We start from the raw sequence: 18,803 nt of genomic DNA, 5'->3' as shown, positions 1-18,803 counted from the left end.
ATTAACAGTCTTCTGTCCAAAAAAGACACTAAATAAACAAACAACATCACTCGTATGCAAAGCAGTTAATAAAATGCAATTCTTGCCTCACTAATATAAATGAATGTACAGATAACACACATGCTGGATATTTGGACTTGCATTTACATAGCACTTTTTTTCTATGCATGTTAAGCACTTTAATTTCTCACATATATCTTCTGCTCCCAGAACCTAGCACTCACCACTTAACCCAACAACGTCTGTAGACTACTTGAGTTCAAATTTGACACAGCAACATCTGCGATAACAACCTTAATGTCACCACTTTGACCAATTTTACTTTTTTTATGTGTATCTCCTGGTTTGTCACAGCACTTTTGCTATATTCGTCTGGGTTTTATACGATATTTACCTGCATTTTATGCTGTATTTTCATGTTTGTCTTGCAGATCTGAGTCACACGCTTCTGTTCTTGCTTCTCATTCTTTGTAATCCCTCATAATGATGGATAATAGTTGCATTTTCATGTGTGTGGGACTATTTGTATTGTTTCATATCCAGTTGCTATGTGAGTGCCTTAATGTATCCTATGAGCTACATGTGGCACAGACCGACTAACTCTGGCATTCTTGATTTCCTGCTTTCGAGCTTGTGCCCACAGCAGTACAGTGCTATAACTTAGGCGGCCTGCCAAACAGACCACAGTGTGCCCAGGGTGATGCTGTAGGCCACCACGGCCACCAAGTAGACTCTGAAGAGCAGCACGTCAAGCACATAGCCAACCTGGAGCCACTCCTTGGCAATTTCACGGCACTTGTCCCTCTTCTCTAGGAAGTGACGTATCGTTGTCACCTCTTGCAGGATGTTGTCCATGAGAGGTGGGACGTTGTCCTTAGCTGGAGTCAGGTGCAGTCCGAGCAGTCCACCTTCTCTCTCATGCTGGCTGAGCTTTCGGCCGATTTCGCAGGTGTGGTGGAGTGAGCACGGGGCTGTAGGGTTTGATTGGAGTTGTAGGATTATTTACAGTGCTAAAGCTTAAAAGCATTTAGGGATTTTTCCTTATTTTCTGCATTATTTAAGTGCGATTATGAATTATATTAGCCACTTTACTTGTTTTCTTCAATACCTACCACTTCCATAGTTGTTTTCCTTGTAGTTCTCCATGTCAGTGGACTGAGAGGAAAGTCTGGAACATAGCCGGTGCTTTTTGTGGATGCAGAAAAGGACTGGAGCTCTTTCCAACACCAGATACTTCAGCCACTGGGGCACAGGGGGCTGCAGGTCTTGTTTGTGGACCAAACGTACAATCAGTACAGTTTCTGTTAGGCTGATTACTAGGAGGGCCATGCAAACCACAAAGTACACACCTGTAGGACAGATAAGATTAAAAAAATAAATGAATGGTATATATAGTATGGTATATAAATGATAAAGGGTAGTATGGTAAATGGTGAAAGGATGTGGCCTGACACCCAATCCATCCTGGGATAGTTTTCAGCTCAGGTGATGTTTTGCCCTCAGCCATCTGTCACTGCATGCTTTACTACAAACCAATAGCTGTTCATGGTGTTGATCTCCCCTGACATATTTTTCTCTGTTTTGTTTACCCATACATTTAAAGAAAAGTAAGACTGCCTTCAGGCAAAATATTTTAAACTCATCTCTACATAGTCACAGAAAATGCTCATTTGAATACAAACTGCCGGTGAGCGTAATTGATTCTAGTCACCAATTAGCGGGGTTCCTATGGCAGTGGCAGGCAGAGTGTCAGACACAATGATGAGGAAGACAGAGTAGCCCAGCAGCAAAGTGATCTTGAATGAAACTCTCTCTCCACTGTCTGGTGGCAGATAGAAACCCACAATGTCCATCACCATTAAGAAGATGCTGGGCAGCAGCAGGTTCACGGTGTAGAATAATGGTCGCCGTCGGATCACCACCTGGGAGATTTAGTTTAGAGTCAAGTTAAAATGTGTGCTATCAAATGAGGGAGGACATGTTTAGCATCTCTTTTCATAAAAACTGGGAATCTGGGGAACAGATGGGAACATGTTTCTTGTTTCTTGTTGGTATAAGCAGTTTATCAACAGTGTTATCACCTGGCAATAGATTTTGAATAATTGTACCACAGGCAATGAGAAAAATACACACAAGGTAAAATGATTTTTAAAAAAAGACCTTTCAGCTTTCTCTGTAAATCATAGTAAGAACATTAACTATAACCTATAAACAGCGGTGCACATAAGTGGTGCGCATGTGCGCATTCGCTGTCAAAATAAAAGACGCGCACCAGATAAGAAGTTGCAACGCGCGTTTGCGTACATATAAAAGGCACTGTTTTTGTCCGCTAGAGTGGGATTTTCACGGCACATTCCGCACCACATCTCTGTGCATTTATCATTTGTTTGAAGCCAGCTCACCTCCTGCAACCACTTTTCCGAGAATACGTGCTTCTTTTGCGGTTCAGACTCCTTCTGACATTTCTTTGGAGGTGGAGGAACACCAAACTAATTGCTTAAAGGAGCTTGCATCATTGACATCTTTAAGAGTTCTAAACAAATGAACAAATGTCTGTCCTCCTCCAGAAAATCTTATCTCAAACGCGTGTTGCAACTTCTTATCTGGTGCGCGTCTTTTATTTTGACAGCGAATGCGCACCTGCGGACCACTTATGTGCAGCCCTGACTATAAAGCATGATGATGAATACACAGTCAGGTCCAAAGTTATTTGGAAGTATTTGAACAATTGTAATTTTACCTCTCGGGACCACTGCAGTGGATTTGAAATAAAACACTGATAATTTTATTAAAGTGAAGACTTTTTAAATTCAAGAGGTTTAGCAAAAGTGTTGCATTAGTTGTTTAGGAATTATACCAATTTTTATCCATAGTCCCCTATTTTCACAGGTTCAAAGAGAATTGGCTTGACAACATTTCACGATCAGGTGATGCCTGTCTTTTTCAATTCCAAGTACTGAACTTGCATTTGGTGCCTGTTCAAGAGACATCCAAGAGATGTCTGTGCAAGTCAACAAGACCATCATCTGGTTGAAAAATTAAAATAAACCTGTCAGAGAGATAGCAAAAGCCTTTTTAGTGGCTTTTGCGACAGTTTGATGTGTGCTTAAAAAGAATGAATTCACTGTAGTTCATCAACACCAAAGGTCTGAAAGACCACAAAAGATAACTAAAGTAGATGATCACAGAATTATTTCCATGGTTAAGAAAAACAACTTCACAACACCTTGCTAAGCCAAGAGCACTCTCAAGAAGGTATGTGTATCATGATCAAAGTCTCCAATTGAGAGATGGTTTCATCATCGTAAATGCAGTTTACGACAACGTGCAAACCACTTGTTCCACTCAAAAACAAGAAGGCCAGATTAGACTTTTCTAAAGATCTAAAGGAGCCTGCACAGCTCTGGGAAAAAATCCAAATCATGGAACCAGGATTCACTTGTAACAGACTGACTGGAAAAGAAACGTATGGAGAGGGAAAGGAATGGCCCACATCATCTGTCAAACATGGCTTTCAATAGAGACCGGTCACTGGTGTTTAGTAATGACTCAACTGCTGATAAAAGTATCAGGATGAATTCTGAAGTGCAAAGGATTATACTTTCCTAGATTCCACCAAATCCTGCCAGCCAGACAGCGTTTCACAGAGCAAATGGTTAGTGATGCAAAACAACCTGCAAAAGCACCTCACAAGTTTTTCAAAGCAGAAAAATGGGATAGTCCTTAATCGCCGGAGGAAAAAGATGATGGCCATGGACTTCAGGCAGTCAGTGAGTGCAAAGAATTTAATCATAAAAAAATTATTTTGTTTAACATCGGGGTTGTCCGGTTACTTTTGAACTTCCAAAAATGAGGGACTTTGTATAAAAATGCTTGAATTTCTGAAGAGTTAATTCAGTACTTCTGATAAACCCCTTAAATTGAAGCTGAAATTCTTATGTCTATTTTTTATTTTTGGTCACTCTATTGTTTTCACTGTTTCTCTATCTTGACCTATTAGATTGGTTCTGAGTTTTTGTATGCTCTATACAACTTAGTAAATCTTTACACTCACATGAAATTTCATTTCAGCGTAATACTCTTCTTTGTCCACACTGAAGTTCTTATATTTGGATAGTACATGAAGTAACTCCCACTCTCCTTGGTTCATGAAGACACTCTTGTCTTTACTGAGTTCCTCGGGCTCTCGCATCAGGGTGATGTTGATGTCATCAACTACAAATCGAACACAATATTGGGAGCAGCGTGAAACAGCCATGGCAACACGTCAGCCTTCACCTACCTCTGTGCTCTCTCACAGCGGGAGAGAGTTGATGGATTCATCAAACAGAGCAGTTGTTCTAGCCAAGACTTACAAGAAGTGGTGCTGCTTCAAAGACATTGATTGGATTTAGCTTTTTTTTTCTGTTTAGTTCAATTTGCATGCAGGTAATTGATAAATATGAACTATTCATTGCATTTTTTTTAAAGCATTCACAAATACTTCTAATCTAAAATGTACGTTTGGCTTGTTAGAGGCTTGTTAGCATTCTTATACATGAGAATACTTTTAGGAATAAAAATAATAAAATGTTCATTTAAATGTCATATAATAAAAATGTTTTTAGAAAAACAAAATTGCGAGAATGACTGTTATTTAATGATAAATTAATTAATAACTCGGTGAAATATCTTACTGGTGTGGAGCCAGCTTTGGAAGGTCAGGCTGCAATTCTGTACATCAAATGGGAAGTTGTAGATATTGAGAGTGCAAGCTGTGACAACCTGGATGGGCTTGTAGTTGCGCACAACTCCATCATCTGTGACATAAACGTAAGGAATGTCTGGAGACTTCCCCACGTCTACGCTGCAGGTCACAGACAGAAATAACAGTTTTAATCATTGTAACAGAAATGTGAGAGGGTCTGTCTGTTAGAACTAGTAATAGCATAATCTTACAATTCATTGATGAGGATGTCAGGAACCCAAACATTAGCCGTGGGTATGGAAATTTTTTTGACTCCATCAAAGTCCTGTGAATCCCACACCAGGAACTCATCTTTCCATGACTGAAATATTCAGGAGTGCAGAAAGAACCAAACAGAATGTAAAGATTTTTTTAATTGCACTATGTCAGAAAATATGGACTGAGTGTGGTGTCATTATTAAGTGAACACAAAGGAATACAAAGAAAAGCAAACACAGATGTAAGTTAAAGCAAACATATTTCATGCAGCACTTTATAAGTTGACTAATGTCTAAATTTTATAGATAATACTTTGTGTCTTTTAATGGCGTATTTATTGATTTAGTCATTTGTCCAAACAAAGACAAGCAAACATCTGGTTTGTTTGTCTGTGTTTATGGCACTTACACAGCCCCATGAGAAAATGTAATGGTTTCAAAGAGGGGAAAAAAATCAATCATAACTGAAAGTTTTTTGTTTTAAATGGCATGAATGTGAATACTAAAACTTATTGTTGAGTAACCACATGTTTGCCATGTCAAATAGATCAAATATGTGATAAATTAATAATACCACAATTACAGATAAAGTAAGCAAACAATATACATCAAGATTTTTTATTTTTCTTACCTGTCTGTACCAGACGTATGTTGTTAACACCTGATTCTTCTCATCCTTTAACACAAAACAAAACAGAGAAATCAGGGGAAAAACATGGTCCACGTTACATTGGTGCTTCTATGGGTTTTTTTAAATCCTAACATGTGAAAGCAATAATTTAGATTCAGTTTTACAAAATGACTGTGTATTTGTGCATGCTCATGTATGCATAATTATGACACATTGTGTACTTAATGATGATTTCTTTAAAATATATATGTAACACACAGAAAATAGTAATTGCTTTGTAGACAGTATAACTCACCACATTAAGGATAGAGTATACCATGAGGTCAATTTCCACATTAGTAGGGGTGTTCCAGTCTTTCACTGGTCTCACTCCTTTCTTATAACCGACACTCAAAAATTCTGCCAGTCGCACTAAGGTGGCATTGGCAAATCTTCCAGTGCTGCTGCCCAGTTTCTTTGCTGAAAAAAGATACAGTGAAAATTTGAAAAACCCATAAAAAATCTAATAGACACACTAATATAATATATATACATATATATATATAATAATATATGCACATATAAATATATGCCGTTAAAGAAATAGTTAAAATCACAAATGACAAACAAATGTGTTCAATAAAACTTCAATAAAAATAAAAATGGAATTCATCAAAAATAATTAGAAGGAAATCATTATGAATATTAAATGCACTGAATATTTTTTAACTAAATGTATTTCATAAGGAATATGCATTTCTTGTTTCAGATGACAGATAACAGCTACATTTCGCGTATATTTAATCAAAAAGCTACATTTCCAAGAATTCAAAGCATAAATGTTTTGAAGTTCCATAACGTATTTCAAATATAACAGTACTTTAAGTGTTCATTGCTTTTTTTATTTCTCTACATATATCCTTTATCTTTTATACGTACAATTAATGTCAGCTGTTTCTGCGATATTTCTTTCTTTGTTTGAGACACTTTAATTTTATTTAATTTAAATGATAGATATATAAATCTTTAGGATATATCCAGTTATTAAGATTCAACTTTTTGCAAAAACACTTAATTTGTTACCAGACAGATGTGACTTAAATAAAACAGCTAAGATTGGACTAGAAAATCAAATGAAGACTAGCAAAAATATTACACAGGAAAGCTAATACCATTTTAAACTATCATTAATATTTTCCCTGATATTTGGTGAACCCAAGGCCCAAAACTGGCTTAGGTTAACAATAAAATTAAATACTCTGGTGTACCTGTGCATTCTTTTGAGGCTTCATTAATCAGAAGGAAGCAGAGTGCTGTCCAGGCTGATGAGAATCTCATGCTGCTAGTTCACCTGTGTTTTCCCTTGTTGCTGCTGAAGTCTGCCTGTCGCTCTGATGAAAGGCCTCAGGATGCCTGGCACCTATATCCTCCACATCCATCCACTATATGCATCGCTTCGCTCACATCCACTATCAAAACCTTGTTAGTGTCACTCCACTCATGAGGGTGTATCCGTCTGCTCTGACACCACTCCTTGTTCAATAAAGCAGCAGCTCGCTCAGATAAATGGAGCCAGAGTTCTGCGACTGGATCATATGTCATGTCTGAGAAGTTATTTAATTCAATAATACGATCCCAGGCCAGTATGTTACAATGTTTACCAATTAAGAAACCATTAGGCAAGAATGTCATCTCATTTTAGTCACAAAGTGTCAGCAATTAATGCCTTAAAAACAATTTAAAAGGAGCGTGGCGGTGTGAATTTTTATTAGCCAGTTTTCAGCTGTCCTCAGTTTTACATCAGGGTACATTTTGTTTGGTAAATATGCCCATTAACTTTTGAGGAAAGGGCATAATATTTTGTTCACACCTCAGAGCATACTATACTGCAAATGTTCGTGGCCAGGATTGCTCTATCTACAGTACTTACTATGAGTAAACTGATTATGTGCCGCATACAGCCCAGTTATCTCTACAACGCTGAAATAATCTTTGCTGGATCTGCCTTCAAAATGCTCCATCATCCCTATTACTACTGAGTCTACTGTCATCACACTTGCTGTACAATTTCCAGACAACAGTGAAGTCCACAAATGCACGTAAGCTTCACATGTTTGGTGCTTTTGGATTTAAACAACAGTGGTATGTTGCAATTTATCAGGATCTAGAAATACTATTTACTTTCAATACATTTTCATGGCTATACAAGGAATAGTGGTATGCCTTATTAAAAAATTTAAATGATTAATGAATCATTTGCAACTGTTACCTTTGCAAAGTAGCAAGGTGAACTGGGCTCTTTGGCAGGCCAGTTTTATTCAGTTCAATTCAATTTTATTTATACAGCGCCAAATCACAACAACAGTCTCCTCAAGGCGCTTTATATTGTAAGGTAGACCCTACAATAATACATACAGAGAAAAAAAACCCAACAATCATGTGACCAAGCACTTTGGCAACAGTGGGAAGGAAAAACTCCCTTTTAACAGGAAGAAACCTCCAGCAGAACCAGGCTCAGGGAGGGGCGGGGCCATCTGCTGCGACCGGTTGGGGTGAGAGAAGGAAGACAGGATAAAGACATGCTGTGGAAGAGAGACAGATTAATAACAAGTGTGATTCAATGCAGAGAGGTCTGTTAACACATAGTGAGAAAGCTGACTGAAGAAGAAATACTCAATGCATCATGGGAATCCCCCAGCAGCCTAAACCTATTGCAGCATAACTAAGGGAGATTTCAGGGTTACCTGATCCAGCCTTAACTATATGCTTTAGCAAAAAGGAAAGTTTTAAGTCTAATCCCAAAATCTTAAAATTCTGGCCTCTGTGCCACATGTTTAGCCCCTGATCTTAACTGCACCTTGAAAGAGGACGATATTGTAGTTCACTTTCACACTGACCATATCTAAAATACTGAAAGCTTTGGTTTTTGACTCATATAATGTAAGTAGTTTTCAAATTCAGATTGCAATTCAAACAAAAAAAACCTAGGTTTGATTTGGATTGAACCTTTAGCTCTAAGCCATGGAGGGTTGTAACAACTCTTTAGTTTCATTCATGTGAAATTTCCTAAAGAAAGGTTTTGTGGCCTACTTTTTCACTCGCCTGCTCTCCGGGTTTCAGAAATAATGAATATGAGCAGCGAAGCCTTTGAGGGCTTGTAGCTATCTCTCTAAATGGATGCATACTAAGTCTGTAATCATGTGTATTTCAGAAAGGTAGGATCCATCGTTCCTTTGCCTCACAAAAGCTTTTGTTGCTTCTTCTGTCATGTTTTATCTTTGCAAAATAATCACATTCTTTTTGTGGTTATGATTTTTATTTAAAAAAAAAAACAGGCACAAACATCTACAGATTACATTTATATCCAAAACAAAGCGAATGCAGACATCTTAAACAGCCACTGGAAGCCTCATAGAGACACTAACAAAGCAATGATGAAAGATTTATTTTCAGATGTGTTGCATAACATCGTGTAACCAGATATACTGGAAAAAAGAGGTTGCTGATACCGTCAAAACTACATTAATATTGATCGTTACACTGGCAAGTTTTCTGTGCACATTTGATATTCTTATTAGGACTATTAGGAAACCACCAGGGAGTAGAGACACAGCAGCTGAGCTCTGAAAGGTTTTCACTGATCCATTTTGTGGCAGTAGGATGGAGATTAAAGTATGAATACAATATCATAGCATCACACTGGAAGTGAGAATTTTCTCCTGAGAGCTACTTTATTGTACAGTATCTCTGAGTAAATCTTCACTGCCGGGAAACATAATAACAGAGCCGATACAATAATGTCTTTGTCAGAATGATGATACAGTGCTACGATGGCTAGAGCGGTGGCGGTTACGCGAGCAGCATATTTAAAGAGTAGCTATTGCTCCAGAAGACTTCAAGTGTACTTTTTGCAGTTTTGCCAAATATTTGTACTGGCTATTTAAAAGGCATTACTCAATCTGTCAGTAATAAACATAGTTTTTTTTAATAATTTATATAATCTGAATAAACTGTTGTTTTGACCACATCCTGTTCTTAGACCCCAAAGGTCCAAAACTGTGACTGAAACTAAAAACAGTCAAAAAACAGCCACATTGCAACATATAATCATCATTTTAAAGCGCTGTGTCAACAACAGTGATATACAAATAAAGTGTGTTGTAACCAGTGGTTTCTTAGGTTAAATATATATGAGCACTTCTTGAAGTAGCCTATATTTTTATTTAAATCAGGTTTATTCTATACACAGCAACAGTGCAGTATTTATCTCTGCAAGTACTGTGGACATAGGCAAGAACTGTTTTTAAATGTGCAGTTAAGTCAAGCAAAGCTCCAGTTGACCCAGAGCAGCAGCAGCGTTCCAGCATACAAGCCCAGAACCAGCAGATAAAGGCGAAACAGGAAGCAGTCGAGCTTAGAGCAGAGGGCCAGCCATTCGCTCTGAGCTGCAGACTCGCTGTCCTCCTGGGAAAAAGCTAGACGGAGGGAAACCAGCTCTTGGAGGAGCCACTCCAGCCCAGTGGGAGTATCCTGGATCTCATTCAGGGACAGCAGATCCTCATCCAGTGAGTTTTCAAGCTCATAGTCTAAGAAAAAAAAACATTACAATGTAAGTAATGAATATATATTTATGGAGTTGGAGACAGTTTATATCCTTTACCAGCTTTATATCCTGTACAATAGCCCCATTGACTTGGCCCACTGTGCCACCCTGCTGCTATTCCACCCTCAACTATTCCGCTAATGCATTTTTGTCCTACTTTCAAAAAGAGTTTCCATACGCTTTGGCACAGTGTGTATTTCTATTTCTATTTTTAGGGCTTAAATTTTTCCACAGATAAGATGTGCCTTGGCTCCCGTTTAAGTGTTTTTCCTCCCATGACTCATGATGTTGTTTTCAATTTTGCTGAAGCAAAGTAAAAAAAAAAAAGAAAAAAAAGTGTACTCTTATATCCGCTGCCAATAGCACATTTGGGAAAACGAGTCTTAAAGTTTACCTCCAGACGGGTTTATGTGGTCGAGGGTTTTGATGGAAGTTAAAGCACTCTCAGTAAAGACATGACCAGCTGAGCCGTACTTGTCCAACAGGCAGGCAGACACTGACATTTCCTTGACCTCCTTCTCACTGTAGTGAAGCAGCTTCACAACCAGTATAGACTTGATCAGACTGAGCATCAGCAGGGCCATGCACACCACAAAGAATACCCCTAAATGGAGATTGCATAGTTCAGAAACTTGGTGGAGAATATAGAAACACTTACAATAGTGTCTAGTTACATAAAATCCAAACTATAACCGATATTTACAATAAAGCTTTACTGATTGCCCAGACACCTATTTCCATGCTCACAGTCTGATTCTACCTCAAACTGCCTTCATATTGTGACACACTGCCAGTCTTGGGGTATTTAGTCTAAGAGTGATCTTTTCTGTGGTTTAACATTACCCTTACTCTTTATAGGTTTTTCATGGAGCACTCTATTTAAGGCAGAGCAGGTTTGCAGCCTCCCCAGATAAATTACTGTGTGTAAAATTAAATGTGGGGAGCACTCAGAGCTTCATAATTTAATTAAGGTATTTCAGATTCTGCTTCTTCAATTAGGCTGCACTTGTTTTTCCTCTTGTATTCCCCCAGTACTACTAGACATACTATTGTCATTCTACAAATTAATGTTTTGCAGACAGTGCACATTGGAATTTATTTTACATTAACCTTTCTGGCTTCAGTTACAGAATAAAAAACAGGATATAGGTTGTTTGCTTTACATATGTGTGTCTTTAAAATCCCACCAATGAGTGAAGTTCTGACAGCAGTAACAGGCAGTTCATCTGTCATGTTGACTCTGAAGACGGTGTAGCCGAGCAGTATGCTGATCTTAAAGGTGATGCGTGTACCGCTGTTCAGAGGCAGGTAGAAGCTCATCACATCTACCAACATGAGGAAGATGCTCGGGATGAGGAGTCCTACCACGTACAGCAGGGGGCGCCGGCGAATCAACACCTGAATAAAAGATGAGGCCAGTGAGCTGAGGTATGAAGGACAGAAGACAGACAGAAATAATATCCACAAGTCTTGACAGTTCACACACCTAATTTTGGAGTCACTTTTAAATATAACCATGGAATATTTGTTTATCTCTCCAGACAAACAGCTGTGTGCATGAAACACTTATCTCTGACATTTCTGCCCCCAAACCCACCTGAATGGAACTGAGGAACATTTTACTTAGGACACAAAACAGCAGCAGCACTGTCTTGTTTCACAAAATAAATGTCCTTATTAGTCTGTATAATCCACAAAACACATTATCAGCTGTAACATAAAGGACAACCAGACTGAAAAAAAACAGTTTCTATCCACAGGCCATCAGGCTACTGAATCACTAACTAATTGTTGAACTGTAATGATCTCTCACCTGTAAATTTGCAATTTTGTACATTTATATATGTATATATTTATAACACAACTTCATACAATATAAACATTGCATACTCTGCATATATTACACTGGGACAGTGTTGCAACTACTTGCACTTTAAATTCTGACTACACCTACACATAAGCTGCACTTGTTTTACTTTATTATTATTTTCAGTGCTATTTTCTATGTTCAGGGTTAAGTTTACTCTTTATTTTAGTTAGTTGTTATTTAAATGTGTGAAGGGAACCTGCAAAGTAAGAATTTCATTGCTCTGCGTAACTACTTGTATTTTGTGGTGTATATGACAATAAACTTCACGAATCTTGAACATATTTCCACTGTCACTCCATCCATTTTCTTTCATTTATTCTGTGTTGGACCGTATCCCAGCTGCCATAGGGCAAGAGGCAGGATACGCACTGGACAGGTCACCAGTTTGTCGCAGGGTTAACGCAGACTGGCAACCATTCATTTAGAATCACCGAAATTGTCTAACCCCACTGACTGCATGTCTTTGGACTGTGGGAGGAAGCCAGGGTACCTGGTAAGAACCCACACAGACATGGTGAGAACATGCAAACTCCACACAGAAAGACCCCAGCCAGATGGTGGATTTTAACCCAAGGACTTCTTGCTGTGTGGTAACAGTCCTAACCACCGCTGCCTGTTGGCTCCTGTGTGATAACACGAGTGAACTTGTGTGTTGAGTACAAGTAATAATCTAAAATTCAATTATGTCTGATTTTGATAACCACAAACCCTGAAAAACCACCATTAAATCCCTCTCTAGTGTGTTCATGTGTCTGAGCTGCCGTGATGGTGATTAATGAAAAACTAAACATAATTCTGTTAGAAAGTTTCCCGTCATAACAAGTTGAAACCATCCCTGATAATAATTACCAGCTAACTGATGTTTCACTAGCTGCTGCTGTGAGGGAGCCTTTCATTACTCTCTCTGAGAGAATGAGTCCCCGAAGTAACTTCTGTTTACACTGCACTCGTTAAACTTTGTTAGCATTCACAGCACATATGATATGTAATCACAGGAGTGTCTTATTCATCACATCTAGGACACTCTCTCTCAAAGTCATTTTCCATCGTTCTCTGCAGAATATCAGCTGTCTACAAGCACGTCTATCACTCAGCTCGTCTCAATTTGTCAAGCTACAGCCTGCTTCACAAAGTGATTTATGAGCACTACTCTGGTACAGATTGCAAAAATTGCTGGCATCCCAAGTTATCATCACTCGCAAATTAAATATAAATTTGCAAGTCTAACAGTCCTTTCCCATGTTCGGGCATAGGATTCAAGGTTTTCATTTCTTCAGATCAGTTAAAAGTGAGAAAATTAGTGTGAAAGTAGTTGACCCCAATTGCCAAATTCATGACATGGGCCCCAGTCATCAACGAGAGATAAAAAGAGTCAAGCCATTATTATTTATGTAACAACAATATAGCAGTGTGCAGTGACATCAAGTGGCTCACTGTTAAATAAGCTGGTGTTCCAAGGCATGAATAGGCGTCACTATGAATGCTTTAGTGCATTTTTTTACTTCCAAACTGGAACGAATATGTTTGGATTTCACTTTGACTTTTCATTTCGATGAATAGAGAATCAGGTCTTCTCGGGCTATAGATTTCGATTCTGAATGTGTGTAGATTTGTTTGTTCATGTTCAAGAATTTGGGTTATTAATAGCAGCTGAATGTTGCTCTGTTACTTTCTCCAGCTTGTGAAAAGCAACATTTTCTCAGAAGTCAGACGTTTTTATATAAAATATCTATTGCACGCAACAACACTGTCACAGTGTAACAATATCCCAGTGAGCCATGAAATGCTCCATTACAAAAAAAACCTTGGCTCTTTGAGCTGGATAACTAGCAGCCCTCCCTGCTCTCCACCTGCAATGGGCTATGGGGCCATTTTGCTCCCCGCTAACAAGAAGTCCATTGATCAGGCAGCCACTGAGACAGTCTCATTATGGTTGCTCACCCTCCCCTGTCTATCAGCTTCTCTCTCTCTATCTGTCTCTTTACTTGCCAGAAACAGCCTCAGCCTCATCATTTGGCATTAGCTCTCTAGCTCAATCCATGAAGGTCGCAGCCAATTGCTTTACACTTTACAATTCCACCGCAACGCTTCAGGGTGTAACCCGCAGAGAACTACAGTTTAAAGCTCACCATCGACTAGCAATCAGAGCCATCACAGCACAGTTACTCTCTCACTTATTACAGAGCGTTTACGCCTCTGAAGTAATAATCTATCAAACACCCGAAATATTAGTATTTGATTGCTGTTAGATTTATAAGATAACCAGTTTCATTTAAATTACTCACAATAACAGTAAATGTGATGAATGTACGCTAAGTACGATAAGTCACGTACGTTAAACTGGATGTAGGCATATTCAGTTTCGTTTTGTTGACTCAGCCGGTAGCGTGAAGGAATGGACAGCAGTTCCCATTCTCCATCATTCATGAACTGCTTTCTATCATTAGCAGTGGTGTTTTCATTCCTCAACAGGGCCAAGTTTATTTCTTGCACTGCAGAGGGAGAGATAATGAAGAATAAAAGATGGCAGAAGAAACAACAATGAGCGTAGTGTGTATCTGCTATCTCCTTGTACTGTGTTGTCACCTTTGTCTCACAGTGGCAGACAAATCAGTTTCAAATTATTCAGTTTTCCTTCTACTATCCACAGATTTTTAAGCAAGGTGCACTGTCATATCTACATGTCATCTGTCAGCTGTGGCAAAACCCTACAGCTGAATGGCATGATAAACACTGCAAATATGGAATAAAATAAGCTCAGCATTTCACTCACTGTCTTTATCGGTTGATGACTTTCATCAGTTGTCCTAGAGATGGTTCAGATTTTATCACAGGGCTGAAGCTATGTCGTTTACAAGGCAATGATAACTGATGGTTGCAAAGGCATATGAAAGAACACTAGCTGAAATTACAAAACATTAGCTGTACAGCTTCCACAGTTCGACTGTTTACTGCTTTAGTGGATCACTATAGTCTTTCATCCCGTCTTCCTTCTCTCACCCCAACCGGTCGCAGCAGATGGCCCCGCCCCTCGCTGAGCCTGGTTCTGCCAGAGGTTTCTTCCTGTTAAAAGGGAGTTTTTCCTTCCCACTGTCGCCAAAGTGCTTCTTCATATGGAGTCATATGATTGTTGGGTTTATTTCTCTGTATGCATTATTGTAGGGTCTACTCTACAATATAAAATGCCTTGAGGAGACTGTTGTTGTGATTTGACGCTATATAAATAAAATTGAATTGAACGGAATTGAATTGAATTGAATTAGAAGAATAAGACAATTTAAGTGTGTTTTGTTGAACTTTATGCAGCAATAGATATCTATGATTCTGTTAACAGATGTAAACTGGATGAATTCATCAGAGCTTTTGGTTAGATTTTTTAACTTTGTAAAATATTGTAACATTTAATTTATTTTACTTAGTTACTGTTCTTACTTTCTTCGAGCAACTGTGACCACATAATTAAGGTTTTCTGATTCTGAAATTATAAAAAACAAAAGTTCAATTTATGTGATACTAAATAAAAACACTGTTGATCTAATCAGCCTCAACCTGTTGAATCACCATAGGTTCTCCTATTTTTTCTAATTTCTTTATTTTTATTATTATTTTATTTCTTTGTCTCCCTCCCTCACTAACATAGGCTTTTGGACTGAATAGAGCCCCATACTTCCACACAGCAGCCCCTATAACACACAACACACACACACCTACACACACTCATATATCTCGTCACATCCTGTCTTCTCTTGCACAATAAAAAACAATAAAAACGCTGTTGTTTTTGAGATTAGGCAGATACACCAAGTGAAGTCATTCTGGCTGAATTTCTCTACTTAAAGCTGGTGAAAGTCTCCACCACAGGTATGAAAACTGTACTCTCCTGCTGTAAACGTAGGCTGATTTTACAGACCTGAGTGCAACAAACTTCGGAAGGTGAGGCTGCAATTCTGCTTGTCAAATGGAAAGGCATACATCTCGAGAGTGCAAGCTAGCACTGCCTGTATGGGCCGTTTGTTCTTTACTGAGCCAGAAGAGTTGACGTAAACGTAGGGGATCGGGGGGGACTTCCCTTCGTCCACACTGGAATGGATATGAGGAGAAAGAGGGGAGAACAGATGAGATCATCAAGACACCTTTTGTTGAGCTGATCCATAACTAAAGTGGCTGTTTCGTGGACCTTGTCCCATGAATGGGGACATGCTAAACCAGCACCTATAAATGCTCAGGTTTAACATGAATTCTAACCTAATTTTGATTAGACTTACTGAGATTGAGACATACATAATTTCCTCTGCCATTAATAAAGTATTGTGATTCTGATTATTTCATGATTGCCTCTGGGATGCCAAAATCCAATTTCAAATACAGAAACATGACATCAGCAGTTACCGGAAAGATGTAATTTCCTAACAGTTTACAACTAAATTAAAAAAAACGTTGCCATGTTAAAAGATATGTGAATATTTTAATGTACTGCAAATGTAAACCATGTTATCAATTGATGTATTATTGCTTTAATACAATACAAAACAATCAGATCAGTAGGAATCTGTGGTACGTTTCTAAAATCAAAGAAACTCAATCATGTTTGAGACTTGGGCAAAATTGAAGGACAATGCACTGAACACAAGAAATTCAGTTTGTGCAGACACTTTCTTACAATTCACTAATGATAACATCAGGTATCCAGATAGCTTCAGATGACAGCGAGATCTCTTTGATACCCTCAAACTCGTCTGGATCCCAAACCAGGAACTCATCTGTCCAGACCTGAAAAGTGCAAAGGATTTTTCAGCTAAACTAAAAAGCTCTTTTATCCATAAAGATATATATTTTATTACACTGAAAAATGCATTTTTTTTTCTTAACTTGTGTAGCAAAAAACAAAAAGGAAGCACAAAAAGGCTATTTACCTGTCTGTACCAAATACTTGTAGTGATGCTCTGAGTCTTTCCATCCTGAAGAAAAGAAAATGAGTTTCAACACAATTTCTAAAATTTTTCTTATATATTAACTCTTCCAAGGTTACTGTTTGAGTTGCTTTGTAAACAACATAGAAATGCATGAAAAGTGATACTGAATAAAATGCAATATCATAAACGTTAGGAGCAATACAAACACAGCAGAAAGCATTCAAAGCTAACATACCACATCAAGGACAGACCGTAGTGTCAGGTCTATGTAGACAGTAGTAGGAGTGGTCCAATTGTGAACAGGTCGAACGCCGCAGTCGTAGTTCCTCAGCAGGGTCCTGGTCAGCTGGTTCAGAGCTGACCTCTTTGGCTTCTCTGGCACACATTCAGCCAGATGGGCTGAAAATTAAAGAAAGATTACCACTTGGACAAACAACTCACACTCACAGGACACAAAGGACAAAACGGTGTGCTGCTACCCAGTGGTGCAGAGGAAAATCTGAGGCTTAAACTATTACATCAGTGGATTACTAAAAAAGATATCATATCATGCCTAGACTCAATATCTGTTGCCTACTTGAATTTACACAACACAAAAAGAATTGGGTAATTAAGTTTTGGGGTAAGCTGGGGGTATCAAGAAGTCCCCTTTGAATTTCCCGGATCACTTATTAAGTCTTGCAAAAAGGTAGAGAGCTGCATGAGCCATTCATTGTTCCGCATTCCCTTCATTTTGCCACTTTAATGTAAAGCGATGAGAATAATGTAAGGAAATCCACATTTTTTAAATAAATTTGTATGGATTTAAACACATTGTTAAGAGGATGCTTATAATAACCATCAGCCAAGGTGACCTTTTCTTTATCTCTGCATTTATCATCTGAATGTGTCTGGTATTGCTGACCAAATACAATAAGCAAAGCAATGGCTCAAACAATTAAAACAAAACAAAAAATCAGGACATGTGACAGCTGCTTCATTCTGATGTGAAATGCCACAAAGACGAAGCATCTAAATGAATTCATGTGGACATCTCAATCAATTACAAAAAGAGCATCTTACCTGAGATCAGCAGCGTCAGCCAAATGAGAGACATCAAGCTAAAAACCAAGATTACAGGTGTTATCCAAGAGTCATACCCAAAATGATTGCCCTGTTAAAGTAGAAATATCCACAGTTTCATCAAATAAGTTCAACAGCAGCAATCCTGACAGGAGGGGAGGAGCAATGAACAGGGTAGAGCAGACATTTTTTTGGTTGTCATTGATTTTCCACTACCCGGGTAAGGTGATACATGTGATAGAAACACCCCAGAGAGACAGCTCCCTGGAGGTGTTTTTAGTCCAGTTTACAGCTTCGGATAATTCTAAACACTTAAGTATGTGTTGTAAAAGTGCTGGAAGCATCTAACAGAAGAACTAAAGAATGGACTGATGGGTAATTGTACATGTCTGCGAACCAGAGAGTGGAAAATAAAGCCATAAAATGCAAGGCATAAAAATATTTCACATTACAGATTGCCGTGACTGTAATACCATGGATATAAATGCATATCATTTATATTGCAATCACATTTAGTTTCTCGTAAGAAAAGCAGTAATTCAATTACAAAAACAACAATAAGGCTCTTAGAGACGAGGAAATTGTTTTGTTTTGTTTTTTTGTTTTTTCTGTAAGAGAGGCGGAAGTCACCGTGTTGTAAACTAGCTACATAATTGCTGTAAAGCCATTAACGTTGGATAATAAATCTGCCATAGACACTGGAAGTATTTCATTACCTGAGGAAACGTCCCGACAATCACGTAACGGGTGCGCGCGGGTTTTAAGTTAGCGACCATTGACTGTGGTTAGCGATCGCTCCAA

The 18,803-nt window shown here is 38.4% G+C and overlaps 2 protein-coding genes across 2 annotated transcripts; both read right to left on the bottom strand.

Moving 5' to 3' along the window:
* Positions 1-660: 660 nt before the first annotated feature.
* On the bottom strand, positions 661-6,993 carry htr3a (5-hydroxytryptamine (serotonin) receptor 3A). Its single transcript, XM_005725479.1, has 9 exons — positions 6,906-6,993; positions 5,871-6,034; positions 5,576-5,620; positions 4,939-5,048; positions 4,677-4,846; positions 4,055-4,215; positions 1,712-1,922; positions 1,109-1,349; positions 661-925 (listed from the first exon to the last, which is right to left on the bottom strand). The coding sequence occupies exons 1-9, from the start codon at positions 6,991-6,993 to the stop codon at positions 661-663; spliced, it is 1,455 nt and encodes a 484-aa protein (XP_005725536.1).
* A 2,027-nt stretch (positions 6,994-9,020) lies between these two features.
* htr3b (5-hydroxytryptamine (serotonin) receptor 3B) lies at positions 9,021-18,789 on the bottom strand. Its single transcript, XM_013908877.1, has 10 exons — positions 18,719-18,789; positions 18,003-18,093; positions 17,176-17,339; positions 16,941-16,985; positions 16,688-16,797; positions 15,938-16,107; positions 14,362-14,519; positions 11,345-11,555; positions 10,552-10,761; positions 9,021-10,140 (listed from the first exon to the last, which is right to left on the bottom strand). The coding sequence occupies exons 1-10, from the start codon at positions 18,776-18,778 to the stop codon at positions 9,875-9,877; spliced, it is 1,485 nt and encodes a 494-aa protein (XP_013764331.1). The 5' UTR covers positions 18,779-18,789; the 3' UTR covers positions 9,021-9,874.
* Between the last annotated feature and the right edge of the window lie 14 nt (positions 18,790-18,803).

The sequence above is a fragment of the Pundamilia nyererei genome, unplaced genomic scaffold, assembly GCF_000239375.1.
Source record: "Pundamilia nyererei isolate P.nyererei 1_Seehausen unplaced genomic scaffold, PunNye1.0 scaffold00015, whole genome shotgun sequence".
Lineage (NCBI taxonomy): Eukaryota > Metazoa > Chordata > Actinopteri > Cichliformes > Cichlidae > Pundamilia > Pundamilia nyererei.
This window is presented reverse-complemented; position numbering and strand designations above follow the sequence as displayed.